Genomic DNA, 22,115 nt, shown 5'->3' with positions numbered 1-22,115 from the left:
TGCTTCCCCTATGCCCTATCTATGATGCTTGGGTTTTGTCATTTATACTTCTTATATATTTTCCTCTCTCATGACCCTAGTGCTGTCTTTCCTACAATGTATTATATAAAGTAATAAGTAGATTATCGTAGTGTAAAGACTATTACACATGTAACAAGTTTAATGTCTTACATACTCAAGAAGAAAGTCAGCTACTTTTGTTTTGTTTTGTTTTTTTTCTAATTAATCCCTCTAACTTCCCACTGTCAGCATTGCCATCACTTTACAAATAAGAAAAGAATCATAGGTATCCCTCTTGAAGTTCTCTCTTCTCATTGCATTCTCTAGGAACCCTGCAGGCCTGTATGGTCCAGAAAGGTGTGTGGAAGGTGGGAGAGACCTGCTACCTTGTCTTGCTCCCCTCACAGTATTCAAGACTGGTTATGTACAGCCCAGCAAAATCTCTCTGGACTTTCATGGTTGTACCTCTTAAAACTCAGCTGTATCATTTCATGTACACAGACATACACAGCACTCTAGTGCCCAAGGAGGTCAGGAACACACTGCCTTTCTTCCCTGAGGTTTTACCGTTATGGTACAGAAAACTTTTCCTTTTAAACTCTCAAAGACAAAACTCTAAATAGAGACCCTTTGCCTGGCCAGTGGCACTACTTTTGCACGCTACACCTTATTAAAGGAGCCTATCCTTGGTGATTCTGGGAGACGCTTTATCATCCTTCTAAGGGTAACATCCCAGATGGTTCCAAGATACTAAGTTGATTATCTGTTGCTTCCTTACCCAAGAGAAGAGAAAGGGACTCACTTATATATGTGCATTTACAGCTCCTGAAATAACTGACATTATGACTTATGGGTAAATTTGAGTCCCACTCACTTGTGAAGATTTTCTAATTTTTTCATATTCACACAGTCCTCCAATCTTTGCACTTCTGTTTTTGTGAGAGTGTCTTCCATTTTAGTTTATAATTGATCTCTCTTTATGTAAATTAAAAATAAACAAATCCAGAATTCCAACTTAATATTTAGTGAAGAATATAAGCCGTGGCAATTGAAATACTTGTTTCAGCAGGTCCAGTGCAGGCTCTGGGTACTCACAGACCTACATGGGAATTGGACATTGAGCTTGATGAAGTAGAGATTACTGGTGACCTTGATAAAAGAAGTTTTTCTAGTGTGATAGGGATGGAAATGGATTCAATAGAGAACGGAAGGAGGATTAGATGCAGTAAGTTTTAAAACCACTTTTAATAAATTTTTAAATGAAAGGGATCAGACCAAATTTGACAGTTGATGGCAGTTGTGAAGTTAAAGGAAAGATTTTTTAAAATATGGGAGACACATAATAGCATATTTTATGCTGATAATAATAATCCAAAAGAGTTGGGTAAAGTGATGATCCTAGAGAAAAAAGAGTGCAATCTAGAAGTGATATATTAATAATTTCATGTAATCGCACAATGTGGTATACTGTTGTGAAGGAAAACTATGTGGTACTTTGAAGACAATATTGCATTATTCACATCTTTAAATTTTTATAAATTTATTTTTTCTGCAGAAATAACGTATTTTCAAAATCATATTTAAGACAAATCTTAGCACCCTTATGTCTATGAAAAATGATTCCAGTCTTTGTGTAACAGTGTGGGTGGGGAAGACACTCTTGAAAAGATGGAAAGAGACCTGGATCATCTCCTTTTGGCACTAACCAGCAGAGTGTCACTTACCTGCACAAGTCACTGAACTTCTGGGCCTTGATTTTCTTATTCATAAAATGTGTTGAATTGGCCCATCATGTGAGGCTTCCTCTCTCATTGGCAGTACATAAAGGGATGGGATAATTTTTATTCTCCATCTGATTGATTTGTGAAATCCTTAAGACCTGAAGTCATATTATGTCTTTGTATCTCCAAGAATTCTAGTATCTAGTGCCTAGTTTTTAGTCAGTCCTAAGATTTCTGGTTTGAATAAAATCTTATCTTAATCTGTAAAGAAGTAAAATAGATGAGAGCAGAACCCCTCCATCTCCCTGGGCTCTGCCTGCTTTTTTTTTTTTGAGACAGAGTCTTACTCTGTCACCCAGGCTGGAGTGCAGTGGCGTGATCTTGGCTCACTGCAACCTCCACCTCCAGGGTTCAACAAGCAATTCTCCTGCCTCAGCCTCCTGAGTAGCCGGTACTACAGGTACATGCCACCACGCCTGGCTAATTTTTGTATTTTTAGTAGAGATGGGATTTCACCGTATTGGTCAGGCTGGTCTTGAACTCCAGACCTCATGATCCACCCGCCTCAGCCTCCCAAAGTGCTGGGATTACATGCGTGAGCCACCGCACCTGGCCTCTGCCTGCTCATTTTTAGAGAAGTACAGCACTTAGGAAAACACTGATCTTTCAGGTTTTTAAAATTACATTTAAAGGTTGATGATTCACCAACATAGTAATTCTTCTTCACCCAGAGAATTTCAAGTTACTATATATTTCCAGTCACTCAGGATGGGGATAACTTTAAAAAGAAGGAACTGGGCTTTGGAGGACCATAAGGAGGTAAAGAGATGATAGTATTAGGTAGAATTTGCTGGTGATATAAACCTTGTGGGAGAGAAAAGCATCTATTTTAAAGGAGAACTCAAAGTCTAGTAAGAGGGACTGACCAGGCCAGATCCATGGGTGGTGGGAGCTGAATTTGAGTTAGGATTACTTAGTCCTTGTATATGAGGGAGGAATATGGGTGTAGGGTGGAGAAAAAACCCTGTATATACATGAAGGTTTGCAAAGCAGACAAATTACACTTCACTTCAAAGATCACAGAAAAACCCAGTAAAATAAGAACCAACAAGTGAGTCATAAAATAAGAATGGGTGGAAGGTGTGACATGGAGAGAAAATATCTCTTAATATGTTTATTATCCAAAACAAATCAAAATTAATTTCTACACAGTTTGTTGAAATTAGGGAAAAAAGAGAATCTGAAGAGTTCCTAGTAAGAACTTTAAAAATTGGAAATTAATCATACTTATTAATTATTTGTACATAATTAATTGTAATAATTTTAAGAACTATTGTTTTCCTATTATGTTATCAACTACAAATTTTCTCACCAAAAGGATGTTTTAGGAGCATAAAACTGATAGTTGGGAAGAAATACAGTCTCATTCTTTTTTAGAGAATTAAGTCAAGCATCACAAGTATTACTTTTTCATATTTTGCAGAAATAGAGACCCAACTCAATGGATTGCTACTTTTGGTACAACTATAACACCACCCGCAGTGAAACGAAATTTGAGGAAAATTATTCTTCATGAGAATTACCATAGAGAAACAAATGAAAATGACATTGCTTTGGCTCAGCTCACTACTGGAGTTGAGTTTTCAAATACAATCCAGAGAGTTTGCCTCCCAGATTCGTCTATAAAGTTGCCACCTAAAACAAGTGTGTTCGTCACAGGATTTGGATCCATTGTAGATGACGGTGAATAGTTTCAACCTAATTTTCTTAGCACAAAAATGTCTTAAGATCAAACGAGCTATCTAAAGGAATCCTTCTTAAGCTTTTAATAAAAGTAATGGTCTTTTCAATGTGTGTGGGCTTGGGCAGAACAGGGGACTAGGGGTTAAAAAGTAAAAATCAGGTCCTGTCTTTGAGTTTACAGTTGGAGCAGTGGTGGCCGGGTGTGGTGGCTCACACCTGTAATGCCGGCACTTTGGGAGGCCGAGGCAGGTGGATCACTGAGGTCTGGAGTTCCAGATACGCCTGGCCAACATGGTGAAAACCACATCTCTACTAAAACACACAAAAAATTAGCTGGGCATGGTTGTGTGCACCTGTAATCCCAGCTACTTGGGAGGCTGAGTTAGGAGAATTGCTTGAGCCTGGGAGGCGGAGGTTGCAATGAGCCAAGATCGGACCACTGCACTCCTACCTGGGTGACAGAGCTAAACGCCGTCTCCAAAAAAAAGAAGAAAGAAATCTCCACAATTGGAGCAGTGGAAAAAAAAAAAAAAGTCAGGGAAAGAGACTAATATAAAAGGAAAAAAACAACTAAATCAGGTGATATAAGAAGGGACAGAACACTACGGGAGTTCAAGGCAGTAAGTAATCACAAATTTTGTCTTTCCTGGATATGAATATGTTACATATACTTTAAGTCACATATATTTTATTTTAATCAGCATGTATTTTAAATCACAAATGTAATGATAGCTTTTTCCTTTATTTTAATTCTTTCTCATTATATGATAATTTATGATGGTCATAAACATTAAAATGGGTTGTAAATCTTTTGAGTTTTTTTTTTGGTTAGTTAATAAAATCTGTGTCATTTTCCTGTATCCAACCTGCTAGGGGTGTTAAAAGACATCAAGTCTAGTAATTGTATAAATTAAATACCAGAACTTAAGATTTCTAGGTACTAGTTCACTCTACTTTAAAGAGAAAGATTAGGCCAGATGTGATAGCTCACGCCTGTAATACCAACACTTTGGGAGGCTGAGTCGGGGATCACGAGGTCAAGAGATCAAGACCGTCCTGACCAACATGGTGAAACTCCTTCTCTACTAAAAATACAAAAAAAAATTAGCCAGGCATGGTGGTGGATGTCTGTAGTCCCAGCTACTTGGGAGGCTGAGGCAGGAAAATTGCTTGAACCTGGGAGGTGGAGGTTGCAGTAAGCCGAGACTGTGCCATTGCACTCCAGCCTGGTGACAGAGCAAGACTCCGTCTCAAAACAAAACAAAGAAGGAAGGAAGGAAGGGAGGGAGGGAGGGAGGGAGAGAGGGAGGAAGGAAGGAAGGAAGGAAGTAAAGAGAGAGATTAACTGAATGTTTTAAGGAGAAATAAAGTTTCGCCATCAGTTGGTGCGTTCCATGGCGAGCACATCATGGCAATTGAAGGTGGAGAGAGAACATGTAGAGTTCATGAACTTATCTGTTTTAGAAAACAGATCTCCAGAGGCAGTTGGATTTTTGTCAGCTGTTGGGGTATTATCTTGATGCTGCTTCTTTTTCTCTATATTAATAAGCAGTTCTGTTTTGAAAATGTTGGAGGGCTTCCAGATCTTGGTTCAGAATAGAGTACAAGGAACAATTCACAAGATAAAATTTGGCCGTGACTCCCAAATGAGAATGTCAGAAATGATGTGTAGTGAAAGTACATCCTCATGTCAGTCTCTTGAACACGGCTCAGTTCCAGAAATTCTCATTAGCCTGCTTTGTAATGCCACAACTGGATGACTATCAGCAGAAGTGATAAAAGGCAGCCACTTCAAAAATTTGGCAGCAAATAGACCACCCAATACATATATTAAGTTAACTCTGCTGAAATCCATGGATCAAGAGATGTCCAAATGCAAGATACCCATCTGCAGAGGGCAGCCAAATCCAGTATACAAGGAAACTTTTGTTTTTCAAGGGGCCCTATTTCAGCTTTCTGATGTGACACTCATACTGTCTGTGTATAACAAATGCAGCATGAGAAGTAAAGAGATGATAGGCTGGATTTCTTTAGGTCTCAACAGCTCTGGAGAAGAAGAACTCAATCACTGGACTGAAATGAAAGAGTCAAAAGGACAGCAAGTACATAGATGGCATGCGTTGCTAGAGTCATTATGAATAGAATAAGCAAACAGTTACCATCCAAGGCAACATATTTCCAATTACAACATTACTGTTTCTACCAAGGTGCTATTAGAAGAGCTGTTCTTTGAAGAATCATATTCAACCTTTTCAAAAAATGCTTTAAATTCTATGGAAAGAACATCTCATACTGACATAAATGAAGAAAATATGTGTATCTGGTAGAGCTTGTTTGGGAAACTGAGAAATGTACATTATCATTGCTAAACTAATAGTCCTCCAGAAATTTAATAAGGTGTTATTGATTTGAAGTTAATTTTAATTTAGCAAAAGAGCCAGTAATTTTATGAAAAATCGAAATTATAAGTGATTTTAAAAATTAGAATTTTAGTTGCAATATAATTTTAATATCACCCAACATATTATTTATAAAACATAGCTTGACCAGTCCCTGGTATTTGTAATGTTCTTTAATAAGAAAAAGTAGTTCTCCAACCCCATCATAAGTCATATCTAATGGTGAAGAATTTCAGTCACATTGAAAATTGTTTTATTTCAGACATGTTCCCTTTATGCACTTAGTTTCATTGTGCCTCAGTTCCTCTCTATAGCACTAAATCTAAGTGCAAACAAGTATTCATGTTCATACAGGAATGTTTTCAACATGTTATTTTTTTAAAAGATTATTTTTCATTTGCCTCTGCTTTTGCCTGATCCGAAGAGATAAAGTCACTGTATTGGTCCCTTGCAGGTCTTTTAGACAGGTTGTACTGTAGAACTATGTAACTTCCTGTTGAAAGCACTTCCTGTATTCTTGTAGTCCAATGTAGGAAGCTAGTAGAGCAAGACTTTACTTTAAAATTTCTTTCAGTGATTGACTCTTCAAAAATTGCAGTAACGTGAAAATACGTTGTTTTTTTTCTTTTTTTCTTTTTTTCTTTTTTTTTTACAAACTGAAAATACAGCAGATAAGCTGTAGAAAATGAAAAATAATTCAATTTTAATTTTCTGCTCTAAGTAACCAACCTTGCGTAAAGCAGGTAGCATCCAAAATAATAAACTGTTCTCTCTCTAAATCGTCACTCTTACTTCAATTTATATTTGTGATATAAAGAGTATGCAGTTCTCAGTATGAATCGGAATATCATGTTAAAAACAGTTCTGTGATTCCTTATGAAGTTTCTAGTAACTTGTGACTAGACTTTAAGAAATTTACAGATAAAGTTCTTCAACGTGATGTTATCTTGTGCCTTTCATGTAAGTAAAATTTGCTCATACAGCTTGAAAGTTGTATTTGCAAAATTAAGCCTTCGATTTTTATAAAGGTAACGATTCCTCAGAACAGTGTCACAAGATCTTTATTTCCTCCGAGATATGTAAAAGTTGTCTAATGTGCTAATTTTTTAAATGACAAGGTACTTTCATTTGTTTTTATATTTAGGAACTCTAATTAATCAGGAATATTATAAGCTATTTTCTTTTTAATTTTTCTTCTTATCTAATATATCATTTTATGCATATACTTTATTGGAGTATGTTTTATATATATTAAAAAGTTTCTTTTTTCTCCTCACTTCTGGTTAAAATATATAAAAACATACTATTTATCAGTTACTAAAAAACAGTATATCATTGCTCCTAGTCCCAACTAAGTGCTACATATTATTATAAACTAGAACTTGTTATTACCATAATAACAAAACAATGCATAGGCATTACTTCAGCTTGGCTATACCGAAAGGCCTTAAAAGAAATCCAAAAAGACTGTGATATTCTATATTTTTTCATTTAAAATATGGCAGCTCTATGCATTCATACACATGAATTATAAGAAAAAACATAAAAACTATATTGGATGACTTGAGGTTTGAGAATGTGTGTTACAGGGCTGCATTAAAAGGAAAAATTCACCTTTTATTGTTACATCCAAGAGCTTTTTCCAGGATTTTTTTCAAATAAACTAGTAAAAGTTAGAACCTGGAGAAAAAAAAAGAGAGAGAGAGACACTTAAGTTTCTTTCAAGGATATCCTGAAACAAACAAACAAACAAACAAAAACTAGTGCTAATACATACATATATATATATATATATATATATATTTTTTTTTTTTTTTGAGATGGAGTCTCGCTGTCGCCCAGGCTGGAGTGCAGTGGCGTGATCTAGGCTCACTGCAAGCTCCGCCTCCCGGGTTCATGCCATTCTCCTGCCTCAGCCTCCTGAGTAGCTGGGACTACAGGCGCCCGCCACCACGCCCGGCTAATGTTTTTTATGTGTGTGTTTTTAGTAGAGACAGGGTTTCACCGTGTTACCCAGGATGGTCTCGATCTCCTGACCTCGTGATCTGCCCGCCTCAGCCTCCCAAAGTGCTGGGATTACAGGCATGGGCCACCGCGCCCAGTCATCTAGTGCTAATGTATCTTAATCTAGCTTTTTTTTTTTTGACAGAATTTTATTATATGAAAAGTTTTCCAAATGCTCCATGCATACCCAACTTGGCTTTGTGAGAGGTTCTTAAAAGTCTCTTACGGCTAGCACAGGGGTATTCACCAATAGCTTCAACCCGGAGCCCTAAACTACTTATTTTCTGTATTCAACTAGGCAGTATCCGCTCCTCCTAACATCCAGCCCCGTTCTGTGTTGTCATCAGATCACTAGCACATATTGGGCATTAATTTTGCTTCCCATGCTGTGAGATACCCCTAAATAATACATGACAGAGTAGAGTAGGGTGAAGAGATCTGTGCAGCTATGTCCTCGTTTCTACGTGAATAGCTTTAGGAATATCAGTGAACTTCCAGGGGTCATGGTTTCCTTATACGGAAAATGTGGCAGTTGGACAAGACCAGTGTTATGAACCTCTATGAGAATCTAATGAGGACTACGGACCCTTTCCTCATGAAAAAAATGTATGCATATGTAATATTTCACATGTAGTTTTAAGGCTCCTAATAGCCTTGAGAGATCTACAAATGTGATGTAATACTGGGACATGTATATTTATGGCTCCTTGCATGTAGACATTTATGGCACAGAAAATAAGATGATACCTAATGTTAATAAAATAATCTTTGGTTTTTCCTACTGAGAATATAAAATGTACAATTTATGTGTCTTTTATGTCTTAGATACAATTGTATTTGAGGAATATCGCTTATTTGTTTGTCCATTTGTGCAATAGGACCTATACAAAATAAACTTCGGCAAGCCAGAGTGGAAACCATAAGCACTGATGTGTGTAACAGAAAGGATGTGTATGATGGCCTGATAACTCCAGGAATGTTATGTGCTGGATTCATGGAAGGAAAAATAGATGCATGTAAGGTAAGTTTATAGTAAAACCAAAAGTTTGTGGGGAAAGTTTCCATTAGCTATTTCTGAGTTTGGCATATATTTTACCTAGGAGAAAAAAAAATGGCATCTCTTACACCAAGAACTGAGTTTATTTAATAATCATGACAATAATAATAATTGTATTGAGTGTTTAATATATGCTAAGCCAAAAATTAAGCACTTTTTATACATTATTTCATTTAATGTAATGAGATAAAAGCAATATCATAATTATCCTTATTCATTCCCCAGCCTCCCAGTCATTTCCCTTCACCCCTTGCATTTTTTAATGACAGCGACACCTGAAACAGGTTTTCTTCACAGTAGATCTTGAGATCTACTGCAAAGGCCTGCAGTAGCCCTGCATTAGCAACACTGACCTGTTTAAATGCTGGACTTTTAGTTCTTAGACCTCCTCTTCTCCAGTGATCTTCTATACTCTTCAGCCACCTCAGACCTTCCTCTTAGAGTCACACTATGGGCCTTGTTATCAAAAACTGCTCCATCTCCAAAAATGCTTATTTACATCTTCCTTTTTGACTCCTATCCCCAGTGTTTCCCCCTTGCTTTTTAACTACTGCTTCCCTAGATACTCTTACTATGTTATACCCTCGCCTACCAACTCTCATTCCCAACATGCACAACCTGCATGGACATTCCTTGTGTCCTTTCTTTGTTCTGTTTTTCTCCTTAGGCCTTGTCACCATGCAGTATGCAGTTTTTTTATTTATCTAGCTTATTGCCTATTTCTCCACTAACTAAAATGTAAGCTTCATGAAGGAAGACATATTTTAATCTATTTTATTTATTGCACCTGAAATAGACTGGTGAAAACATGTGTTGACTGACTGAATGAAAAACAGTCTTTTTTCAACTTCATAGACACCTACTATCCATTGATTCCTCTGTTTTCTCACAGTCCATTAATCCTTTCCTTTCTTCCATCTTCTACTTTTCCAGCTCAGATTTCACTATTATTTTTTATTGATAAATAATAATTGTATTACATCTATGGAGTACAACGTGACATTTGATACATGTATACAATGTGGAATGGTTAAGTAAAACTAATTAACATATTCATCACCTCACTTAACTTTTTTTGTGATAGACATCTAAATTTTACTCTCTTAGTTATTTTGAAGTCTATAATAGAGTATTATTGATTATAGTCACCCTGCTTTGCAGTAGATCTCAAAACTTATTCCTCCTGGCAGAAACTTTACACCCTTTGACTAGCAACTGCCCCTTCCCTCACTCTCCACCCCGCTAGGCCCACCCAGACTCTGGTAATCATCAGTCTACTCTCTACTTTTATGAATCCAACTTTTTTAGATTGCACATATAGGTGAAATGATGTATATGTCTTTCTGTGCCTGGCCCATTTCACTTAGCATAATGTCCTCTAGATTCATTTATGTTGTCCCAAATGGACAGAATCTGTTCTTTCTATGGCTGCATAATATTTATTTTGTAAATATACCATATTTTCTTTATCTCTTCACACATCGATGAACACTTAGGTTGATTCCAAATCTTGGCTATTGTGAATAATGCTGCAGTGAACATGGGAGCACAGATATTCCTTTGATATACTGATTTTAATTTTTTGAATATATTCCCAGAGGTGGGGTTGCTGGATCATATAATAGTTCAGTTTTAGTTTTATAAGGAGCCTCCATAGTGTTTTCAATAATATCTGTACTAATTTACATTTCCACCAAGAGTGTATAAGGGTTGCCTTTTCTCTTCATCCTCATCAATACTTGACTTTCATCTTTTTTATAAAAACCACTCTAGCAGGAGTAAAGATGTATCTCCTGTGGTTTAAATTCATTTCCCTAATGATTTGTAATGCTGAGCTTTTTTTTCATGAACGTGATGGCCATTTGCATGTCTTCTTTTGAGAGGTATCTAAGTCCTTTGCCAATTTTTTAAAATTAGGTTTTGTTTTGTTTTATTTTTTGCTATTGTGTTAATTAACTTCTTTATATATTTTAGATATAAGCCCTTATCAAATATATGGTTTGCAAACATGTTTTCCCATTCTGTGAGTTGTCTCTTCACTTTATTAATTGTTTTTTTTTGTTTTGTTTGTTTGCTGTGCAAAAACTTTTCAGTTTGATGAAATCTCTTTTGCCTATTTTTGCTTTTGTTGCCTGAGTTTTTGAGGTAATATTCAAAAATCCTTGCCCAAACCAATGTCATGGAGTGTTTCCTCTGTTTTCTTCTAGTAGCTTTATAGTTTCAGGTCTTAAGTTTAGGTTTTTAATCCATTTTGAGTTTTTTTTTGTTTGTTTTTTGTTTTGAGACAGAGTCTCACTTTGTCACCCAGGCTGGAGTGCAGTGGTACGATCTCGATCTCGAATCACTGCAACCTCCGCCTTCCAGGTTCAAGCTATTCTCCTGTCTCAGCTTCCTGAGTAGCTGGGACTGCAGGCACGCCCCACCACACCTGGCTAACTTTTATATTTTCAGTAAAGACGAGGTTTCACCATGTTGACTAGGCTGGTCTTGAACTCCTGACCTTAAGTGATCCACCTGCCTCAGCCTCCCAAAGTGCTGGGATTACAGGCGTGAGCCACCACGCCCAGCCTAATTTTATTATTCTGATATAGATAACCAATTTTCCCAGCACCTTTTATTGTATAGACTATCTTTTCCTCAGTGTGTATTCTTGGCATCTTTGTCAAAAAATCAATTGACCATAAATATGTGGGCTTTTTTTTTTTTTTTTTTTTTTTTTTTTTTTTTTTTTTTCTGGCTTTCTATTCTATGCCATTAGTTGATGAGTCTTTTATTATGCCAGTAACACGCTATGTTGATTACAATTGCTTTATAAGACATTTTGAAACCAGGTAGTCTAATGTCTCTAGGTCTGTTCTTTTTGCTCAAAATTATTTTGACTATTCAAGGTTTTTTTTTTGCTTCTATATGGATTTAAGGATTGTTTTCTCTCTTTGTGAAAAATGGCATTGGAATTTTGGTAGGGATTGCATTTTAACAACGATAATTTTAACATTTTAATGAACATTTTAAGAGTGATAATTCTTCCAATCCATAAACATGGAATATCTTTTCATTTTTGTGTGTTTTCTTCCACTTCTTTCTTCAATATTTTATGGTTTTCAGTATACAAAGTGTTCACCTCCTCAGTTAAATTTACACCCAAGTGTTTTATATTTTGTTGCTATTGTAAATGGATTGTTTTCTTAATTTCTTTTTCAGATAGCTCACTGTTAGTATATGGAAACACTAGTGAGTTTGGTATATTGATTTTGTATTCTGCAAACTTACTGAATTTGTTTCTCTCTTCTAACAGCTTTTTGTTGGTTTTAGGGTTTTCTACCATGTTGTCAACACACAAAGACAATTTCATCTTTTCCTTTTCTATTAGAGTGTCTTCTATTTCTTTCTCTTGCCTAATTTCTCTAGTGACAACTTCCAGAACTGCGTTGAAAAGAAATCAGAGTAGACATCCTTTTGATGTCCCTGGTCTTACAGGAAACACTTTAAACATTTTACTATGGTTTTAATAATAAAAGCCAATATGTGGCTTTTATTGTGTTTGACATATACCTATTATGTAGAGAGCTTTTCTTACAAAAGTGTGTTGACTTTTGTCAAAAGGTTTTCCTGCATCTGTTGAATTGATCACGGTTTTTAGCCTTCATTTTGTTAATGTAATGAATCACACTTATTGATTCAAATATATTGAACCTTTCATGCATCTGAGGGGTAAATCCCACTTGATAATAGTGAATGATTCTTTTAATCTAGTTGAATTTGGTTCAGGAGTATTTTGTTGTGGATTTTTACATCCTATGTTTATCAGGAATATTGACCCATAATTTTCTTTTCTTGTAGTGTCCTTATCTGGCTTTAGTATCGAGGTAATCCTCACCTTGTCAAATGAATTTGGGAGTATTCCATCTTAAGATTTTTGGAAGAGTTTAAGAAGGCTTGGTGTTAGTTCTTCTTTAGATGTTTGGTAGAATTGAACTGTGAAGCCATCTGGTCCTAGACTTGACTTTGGTGGGAGACTTTTTAATTACTGATTCCATATTCTTACTTATTATTGGTCTGTTCAGGTTTTCCATTTCTTCAGGTTTTCCACTTCTTCATGATTCGGTCTTAATAGGGTGTTTTACCTTCTTAAATATTTCTGCATCACCATTTCTCCATTGCCTTTCCTTGCCTCTCTTTCATGCTCCTTTCCTTCCTCCCGTGACCAGACAACTACACTAGCTGTCTTGCTGATTTCCTCATTTTTACTCTTATGCTCCTCTCAAGTGTTAGTCGCATAAGAGCCAGAACCATTTCTAAAGAAACGCTAATCACGTCAGCTCTCTCTCTGAGAACACTTCAGTGGCTTACCTTTAGTCTTAAGATACAAACAAAACTTCTAAAGAAGACCTATAAGGCTCTACAAGGACTTGTCTTTCCTTACCTTCCAGATTCATCACACACTATTTGCCCCTCTTACACTCCTTTCTTCACCCACTTCCTTTTTTAGACCCTTGCATTTGCCAGGCTCCTTCATGCCACAGAGCATTTGCCACACTGTTCCCTCTGCCTATAACACACCCAACCCCCAATTCCCTTGTGGTTAGCTCTTCTTCCTTCAGATATCAGCTCAATTATACTCATCAGGGGAAACTTTTCTGTTTTTCCTTATCAGTCAAATTTCCCTCTTGTATGTTACCATAGTAATTATCATAATAGTAATTTTGTGTTTGTTTTTAGGCTTATTTTATATATATATATTTTAACCTAAACTTCAAACTCTATGAGCACAGGGGCGTGTCATTTTTGGTCATTATTTTATCCCTAATAGACATCAGATTGCCTCAGAGATAGAGTAGGAACTCAATAAATAGTTAATTAAAGAAACAGATAAATAAATAAGTGAGGAAGAGGCACAGAAAGCTTAAGTATCTTACCTAGGGTCATACAGCCAGTAATTAATAGAGCTGGACCTGAAACCGGCAGTTCAGCTGCTGAGACTACACTTTTAACGACCACATATTTATTTACTTATTTGTTTATTTACTTAATCTTCTTTGTTCTTCTTTTTGTTTTTCAAAAGAGATTTAAAGGAGCTTATAAAAATTTAGCAAGAAAACTAATTAGAAGTAGATGAGTTAAAGAAAAGGAGACCAAGAATAAGTCCAAAAAATACAATCAAGACCAAGAATAGGTCCATAAAATACAGCATTTGGAAGAGATCCTTGAAATTGTATACCTAGGCTTACAAATGCTAATCTCACATTTAACATTTTATATACATAGTTACTAAACCTTGCTAAACAGGTCTGGTCAAACTAAGAAAAAAAAAAAAAACACCTAAGGATACTGAAACAGAAATAATGTAACCATTTCCTGTGAATGAGTGCTAGCCTTCCTAAGAAAAACAATGCCGTTTAAAGTCTAGCAAAAATTTTTATTCAGTTGAGTGATCCATTACATAGTCTATAGTCTGTGTACCAATGTCCTGTTTTTTTCTGTGAACATCAGATTACAATACCTTCCCACTGAATTAAAGTAGAGTTAACAACTTAAAATATGTTTTTATTTCAGGGTGATTCTGGTGGACCTCTGGTTTATGATAATCATGACATCTGGTACATTGTAGGTATAGTAAGTTGGGGACAATCATGTGCTCTTCCCAAAAAACCTGGGGTCTACACCAGAGTAACTAAGTATCGAGATTGGATTGCCTCAAAGACTGGTATGTAGTGTGGATTGTCCGTGAGTTATACACATGGCACACGGAGCTGATACTCCTGAATATTTTCTATTGTTTAAATTAATGTAGTTTGGATTAGTGCTTTTGCTAGATGTCAAGAAACCCTTCAGACTCAGACAAATCTAATATCGTGAGGTGGTCTTTATGTACGTAAGATCAAAACTTCTCTACCATGAGGGAAGAAGACACAGCAAATGACAGATAGCACCTATTCCTTACTCACAAGGGAAACTGCTTGGGATACTTCCTAATAAGATAAATAAGTGGTTTCCCTCAATTGAAGACAGGAACATCGTTTTCCACAAGATATGAAGAGCTGCCAGTAATGCCAAAATCTTACCTCATATAATACCTGGAGCACCTGAGATTCTTCTAGTGAAAAAGAGCAGTCTTCCCTGACGACTCAGGGCTTCAACATTTTAGAACTGATAAGTGGACCTTCAGTGTGCAAGAACGGAGAAGCACGGGATTTGCAATATGACTTGAACTCTTAACCTGGGCTTATATCTAATAATACAGAGCACTATCACTAACCTCAACAGTTGACATTTTAAAAGTTTTTAAATGTATCTGAACTTGCTGTTAACACAGTGTTACACACTCAAGCACTAGCTTCAGGAAGCATGTTGCATTGTTAAGAAGCATTTCTGATTTATTCTTTAACAACATCTTGGCATCTATATGTTACTTGTAGTTGGCCCAGAAAGGAAAAAACAAAACAAAACAAAACAAAGACTCTTGTTTTTCCATGAGCACAAGAGGATAAAAAGAAGCAGATGAAGCCTAGGAGAGTTGGTTTCAAATAATTAGTAACAGGACAAGCACGCTAATTTTTGATGGAATGAGCTATCCAATTATTTACTTAGAAATATTTATATCAGTATATGGCAACTGGTACTTTTGTAAGTCTTCAGCTCTCTGATAAGTCAGATGTCCATCAGAGTATCAGGTCAGATGTCTATCAGAATATCAGAGCTGATTTGTGTAAAGCTTTGTGTAAAGCACTTAGGACAGTGCCTGGCATATACTATGAACTAAATAAATCTTTGTTATATGGAATTGAATGCCTTGGCAAGCTTTAAGATAAATGAACTCAATTTTTCAAGTAAGTGTTACATACGGCCCAAATCCTAAGGATGGCAATAGTGATAGCACGGACTTTGAACCAGGCTCCTCAAGCTGAAACATTGTCTCTGCCTCATAGGAGCTGTGTGTCCTTGCTCAAGTTCCTTAATATCTCTCTTCATTAACTCTTTCACCTCTACAACGGGAATAAAAATAGTACTACCTCATATAGTTGTTTTGAGAATTAAATGAATTAAAACAAGTATAACACTTGCAATAGTGTCTGCACACAGTAGTCTCTCAATATGAATTAGCTTCTATTTATCGTTAATAATGTGTTTTAGACTCCTCAATAAAACTTACTATACTTTTAAAAAATTGATCTTTGCTTCTTTAAAGCCATGTAATTGATTTCAAAGTACTTTGAATTACATTGTAAAACAAATTCAGTGAACTACTAGAATTTTTTCAAAATCACTTTTATGCCTCATTAATATACTTTGAACTATGTCTGCTTATAGACAAGTAGTCATAGGATGTGACAATCATTTGTCACCATGGTTCTGACTACAGAGATGCATTTGTATTCATCTATAGACCTCAAATGTGAGATTAGATTTGTTGCCCTGATTTATTAGAGAAAAATCTAGACTATTAATTTCCCTAGTGTTAGAAAATTTTGTTAGTTTACATGTACATGTGTTTATATGTAATACATGTAAATGAGAGAAATACAACTAAAATATCTCCCAGCTATTATTCACATGTCAATAAGATATGAACACAAAAAGCTTATTATACACATTTTCTCTTTAAAAACGAAATGTCATCGAATTTCTGAGTCAATGACTAGATGTAACTAAATACCACCAGAGAAAGCAGAGTAAAAATTTAAATTCTTACACGTCCTTCACTTAAACTTCTACAGTTTGTATATAGCACAGAAACATTTGAAGTTTTTGAGAATGTTTAGCATATTAAAGATAGGCTTGATTGATGATGAACATATTTTATATTAAATTTAAACACTTCCTTTAGTAGATATGGGACAGCAAATCTGTCTACCAAAAAATCACTTTCCTCTGTGTAATTTCTATAACAATGAATATGTGTTTTATGTAATCTTATTTATATTTAACAAGACTGTGATACCTTTTTGTGTGTAAGTATCTGTGAAACTGTGTATACTGATTTAAATATTTCTGTGCTTGATTCAATCGAGTTCAATGATATTTAAGCACAAATGAGAGAAATAAATACACAAGGTTATAAGAAAATCTAAGAATGGAAAAGTGGATTTTTTTAAACAGAATTTATATGTCCTATTTCTAGTTAGGTGTCTGACTTATTGAATGGTTTTGTAGAAATCATGTAATGTTTTTTACCTCATGTTTTACATCTTCCAAATGGGACCTTAAGCTGTCTACCTTCTGGCATTGTTGTGAGACTTTTGAGATGAATAATAAAGTTGAAAATTCTATGAATGTTCAAAACTTGCTCAAATGTGCAAAGTATATCATTATAAACTGATATCATTCCCGATGATGCTGAAATTCCATTAAGATTGTAAAGAAGTTTGGATTTTTCTACAGTATTGGCATTTTTATGCTCTGTGAGTTTTGAAAATATATTTGTGGTCAAAAAAAAAAAACACCCTAAAACATAAAGAAAAACAGACTTTGCCTCCTGTGTGGTGATCCTATAGTAATATTCATATCTTTTCATAGAAAAAAACTTATAATTTGTCTGACTCTTTTTAAAATACAGGTCAGATTCATTAAGCTGACAATAAATAAGGCAGCTCATAATCTCCGTGCAGTCCTGATGGAATTTTGAGTGGCATGAGAACTCTAGTTAGTTTATAATGCTAGAACAATATTAGACCAAAATTGTTGCCAATAGCTAACCATCTCTCAGTGAAATCTATATGATTCAACAACAATATGGAGAACAAAAATATTTTAATAGGAATCTACTCTTTCCACTGAATAAACTTATTTCTTTGTTAATGTATTTATTTGACAGACAAAGGAGGTATGCAAGGAATCTCTTCATGCAATCATGAAAATGAAAAACAAACTTGAAAGCTAGAATCATAGCTATTAGAGCTGGGAGAGACCTAAGAGATTATCTACATCAGCCTCCTCTTTTGACTGATGTGAAGTCAAGGCCAAGAGAATTTCTGCAAGGTTATACAGTGGATTTTAGACAGTGGAGGAAGAGAATCTAGGAGCTCTAGTATCCAGTCCAGTCTTTTCTCCTCTATTCTAACTTGAGTTATGCAGGTTCAGTAGGCAGGATCATTGCAGACCTACAAGTCACTAAAGTTAAATGACTACTGCCAAACTAATTTCTCCTAGTAGTTATAAATATGCTAAACCAAACAGCATCTCCAATAATTATTGTAACTTTAGCAATGAAACTGGGAATTCCCCCTTTCACTTCTGAATTCCAGAAGTAACACAAGGGATTTCCCCAACATCAACTGTGATTCTTTTTATGTGACAAAAACTAGCCCCAATTTCTATTATGTTCTAAATCTTTTCCTCACTAGACCAAAATATACTGTTAGCAATCACAGTACTATTCATTCTACTAGGAGGTTCAAGAGGACTCAAACACAATAAAAAATTCTAGCCTATTCATCAGTTACCCACATAGGTTGAGTAATCGCAATTTTAATTTACATCCCCACCGTCATTCTCAAATCTACTAATTTACCTAATATCAACAGTAACCTATTTATACTGTTCAATGCAAATATAAGTAACACAACATTATCACTATCCTATATGTGAAATAAATGACCATTACTAACATCTATAATCCTTGTTACTCTACTATCCCTAGGAGAACTGCCCCTGCTAACAGGATTTTTACCCAAATGAGCTATCATTCAAGAAATAACAAGAAATAATAGCCTCATTATACCTACATTCATGGCTTTCATAGCTCTTCTCAACCTGTACTTTTATATACATCTAATTTATTCCACATCACTAATGATGTTCCTAACAACTAATAACATTAAAATTGCAATTTTAAAACATAAAACAAATCCTCCTCCTACCACCATTCATTATTACTTCAGCCCTATTCCTGCCAATCTCACCAATATTTTAAATATTAAACTAGAAACCTAGGTTAAATCAGACCAAGAATCCTCAAAGCCCTAAGTAAGTAAATTATACTTAATTTCTGTAATTCAATAATAAGAATTGCAAGATCTTATCTCACATCTATTGGATACAAAAAAAAAGTGAAGTAAGCTAAACTTACATGGTGTTCTGCAAAGTATATTGCTGGACCAAACCAGTTTTATGATTAAGACAACAAGCCACTTACAACTATATTCAACCATACCTAAGGAAACAGAAGATGAATTAGGCAAAGCTACTAAGCTAGTTAAATAGGAAGATCATAATACTTTGTGAGAAGTTTCCCCCCAAATTCATACCTAATTCCATCCTTTTCTCACTCTCCACACAGTTATAATTTTTAAAATTTTGAAGTAATTTAAAGCCTTAATGTGATAGAAATAAAATATCCATACCATATTTTAAAATAAGGCAGCAAAAGATTTCAAGCCTTATTAAAACAACAAATATCTGTTTTACTCTTTACTTTTTTAGAATATTCTTTTTTATTAAAAAAAAGCTATAGAAGCCCACTAAAATGCAAAAAATAAACAAGTTTTGATTAAGTCACTTTTGTAAATGCTTACAGTTAACATTCTTTTACAGGTTTCAATATATTCTTTGCCTTAATGTTTTAACTATGACTAATGAGAAATGAGGAAGATGGCCTGTAATCCTAGCACTTTGGGAGGCTGAGGTGGGTGTATCGTTTGAGGTCAAGAGTTCGAGATCAGCTGAGATCGCGCCACTGCACTCCAGCCTGGGTGACAGAACGACACTCCATCTCAAAAAAAAAAAAAAAAAAAAAAAGTGCAAAGCATATTATTGTAAACTGATTTCAGCACAGACAATGCCACACATTTGTTAAGATTGTAAAGAAGTTTTTATATAATGTTAACATTTTTATCTATAGTGTTGTTTTGTTATTTGGCAAATACTGCTGTTCCTTTAAATTGTATTTAGCATTTTCTGATGAGGAACATACCATACAACGTGTGCATTTAATATTAATTTATTGGAAAAAGGAATAACTAGCTGAATCAAATTAATTATTGTTCACTTGATAGCTTTAAGAATAAATATAATCCAACTTTATTTTATTTAACTAATATTTTAGTATAGCATGCCTGAGAACTCTACATCAATCTACTTGGAATGTTTTTAATGCTATTATGTAGCTGACAGTGGAAAATTTAAAAAAAAATGCTACTTAGGGTCAGCATTTTACAAAGTAATGTTTTCGTCTATATCCTAGTCCATTTTATGTTGCTTTAACAGAATACTTGAGAGTGGGTAATTTACAAAGAAGATAGGTTATTTAGCTCACAATTCTGCATGCTGAAACGTTTAAGGGCATGACTTCAGCATCTGCTTCACTTCTGGTGAGGGTTTTTGTCCTCAGTCAAAACATGGTAGATAGTCAAAGGGGAAGCTGACATGTACAGAGAGATACCAGACAGGAGGAGGAACCTCACATTCTAACAACCTGCTCTCATGGGAACTAGTCCATTCCTGCAAGAGCTAATCTAGTTTCTCAAGAGTGAGAACTCCTTCGTTACTGAGAGAACACCACCAAGCCACTCCTGAGGAATCAGCCTCCATGACCCAAATATGTCCCACTAGGACCAATCTCCCAACATTGCTTCATTGGGGATCAAATTTCCACATGAGTTTTGGTGGGCATAAAACATCTGAGCCATAGCAGTCTGTATTCTGAATTATTAAACTTTCTTTAGGTCACATAATTCCTGTGGAGTTATATTTTTATATATTTTCTTCCTCTGTCAGAACCTGTGTCCCTAACTGTTATTTTAAAACGTAGCATTGGAGATAAGGAGATCATCTTATTTGATCTGGCTTCTCTTTTGACTCCCAAACTTCGGTACTCTCCACAAAAGATGCTCATATGCCCCTCTTTTAATTATTTCCAGAAGGAGAAATTTCATATACACATAAGATTGCCATCTTAGTGGTTTTAATTACTACCCTTGGTCTGTATTCAAAGCAAATACCTTCTGCTGAACCTCAAAAATGTATCTTTCTATTTAGATCCATGTGGTGACTCCTAAATTCTTGGGATAATTTTTAAACCCATTAGTGTTTGTCCTACATTGATAATCTTTAGGAAAAGTGGATTCAAAGGTTAAACGAACAGGCTAGAATTCACTATGAGAAAAGGGGGAATTTAAAAGTGGATAGGAAAAATAAACAGAATCTAAAAATAAAGAAGAAACTATTGGAAAGACAAATGCTAAACCACAGCTACTTGATGAAAAGGTTCATAGAAGAAAAAATAACTGGAATTCAGAACAAAAGTTTACTTTTTAAGAAGTAAAGAAAAAATGGATTGTTCACCACTTTTGAAAAAAATTAAAGGAACATTATGACACATACTGATGGGGGAGAGCATACAATTGTACAAACTTAACTATTTTTACTTTTTATTTTCTAATTCTTGTATATATGAATGCATATATTTCACAAATTGACATAATAGCATTATAAAATTATGTATTTCTCCACCTTAAATTATATATTTTATGACCATATTTTTATATAATCATCAGTTTTGATGTCTACGATACATCAAATAGTTAAGCCACAGAGACCTAGCCCAGAGCATTAGGCTAGTCTGTTGTCAGTTAAATTTAATACTAGGATCAGGAATCATAAGTATGGCATCCTGCCCTTCCCCACTCTATGCACCAATAAACACCCTGTGACCACTTGTCATTTCCCCTGTTTTGTTCCTTGCCAATAATGTGTGTGGTTTTTCCCCCTTTACCCTGTACCACTCCCTCCTCCACTGGTTTAACATCTCTTTAGCACCCTCTTTCCCAGCTGGTTTCCCTGAGTCCTCCTTGCTCCCTTTCATTAAAATGCTCCTATACCTTCAGCCTCTCCACAGAAAGCTTCCACATCATCTTACTAAAGTCTGGATGTCACTATCTAAAACATCACTTTGTTTTAGCTATCTCAAGTGATTGTCTCTTCTCCCTGGCTTTAATACTAAGTCAGAATTCTTCCAACTCCCAACTACAAACTTTCAAATACTTGTGTAGTCTTCCAATAATTTTTGCTGCACACTAGTATAAAAATGTATTTCCCTGATATTCATGCCTCTAGCTATACCGCACATTGCCACTCCTAGTTACGGTCAGCCTCTTGCTCACTCCCCGCATTTACTGAGGGACTAGGCACCTGACTCAACACAAACCTCTCCACCCAACTCATCTCTTCCTTGTGGTCAATTTCAAAATCCAGGCA

At 35.3% G+C, this 22,115-nt stretch overlaps 2 protein-coding genes across 2 annotated transcripts in view; both read left to right on the top strand.

Moving 5' to 3' along the window:
* The window catches only part of TMPRSS11F (transmembrane serine protease 11F), a 48,525-nt gene extending 28,921 nt beyond the window's left edge, over nucleotides 1-19,604 (top strand). Inside the window, exons 8-10 of the mRNA XM_031664824.1 lie at nucleotides 3,205-3,464; nucleotides 8,746-8,888; nucleotides 14,478-19,604. Coding sequence (XP_031520684.1) covers nucleotides 3,205-3,464; nucleotides 8,746-8,888; nucleotides 14,478-14,636 — 562 coding nt within the window. The 3' untranslated portion in view covers nucleotides 14,637-19,604. The remainder of the gene's footprint in view (nucleotides 1-3,204; nucleotides 3,465-8,745; nucleotides 8,889-14,477) is intronic.
* Nucleotides 4,850-7,642, top strand: LOC110743284 (putative synaptotagmin-14-like protein). Its single transcript, XM_021938576.2, is given in 1 exon segment — nucleotides 4,850-7,642. A coding segment is annotated over 1 exon segment (573 nt). The 5' UTR covers nucleotides 4,850-5,029; the 3' UTR covers nucleotides 5,603-7,642.
* Nucleotides 19,605-22,115: the final 2,511 nt, after the last annotated feature.

The sequence above is a fragment of the Papio anubis genome, chromosome 3 (genome assembly GCF_008728515.1).
Source record: "Papio anubis isolate 15944 chromosome 3, Panubis1.0, whole genome shotgun sequence".
NCBI lineage: Eukaryota > Metazoa > Chordata > Mammalia > Primates > Cercopithecidae > Papio > Papio anubis.
This window is presented reverse-complemented; position numbering and strand designations above follow the sequence as displayed.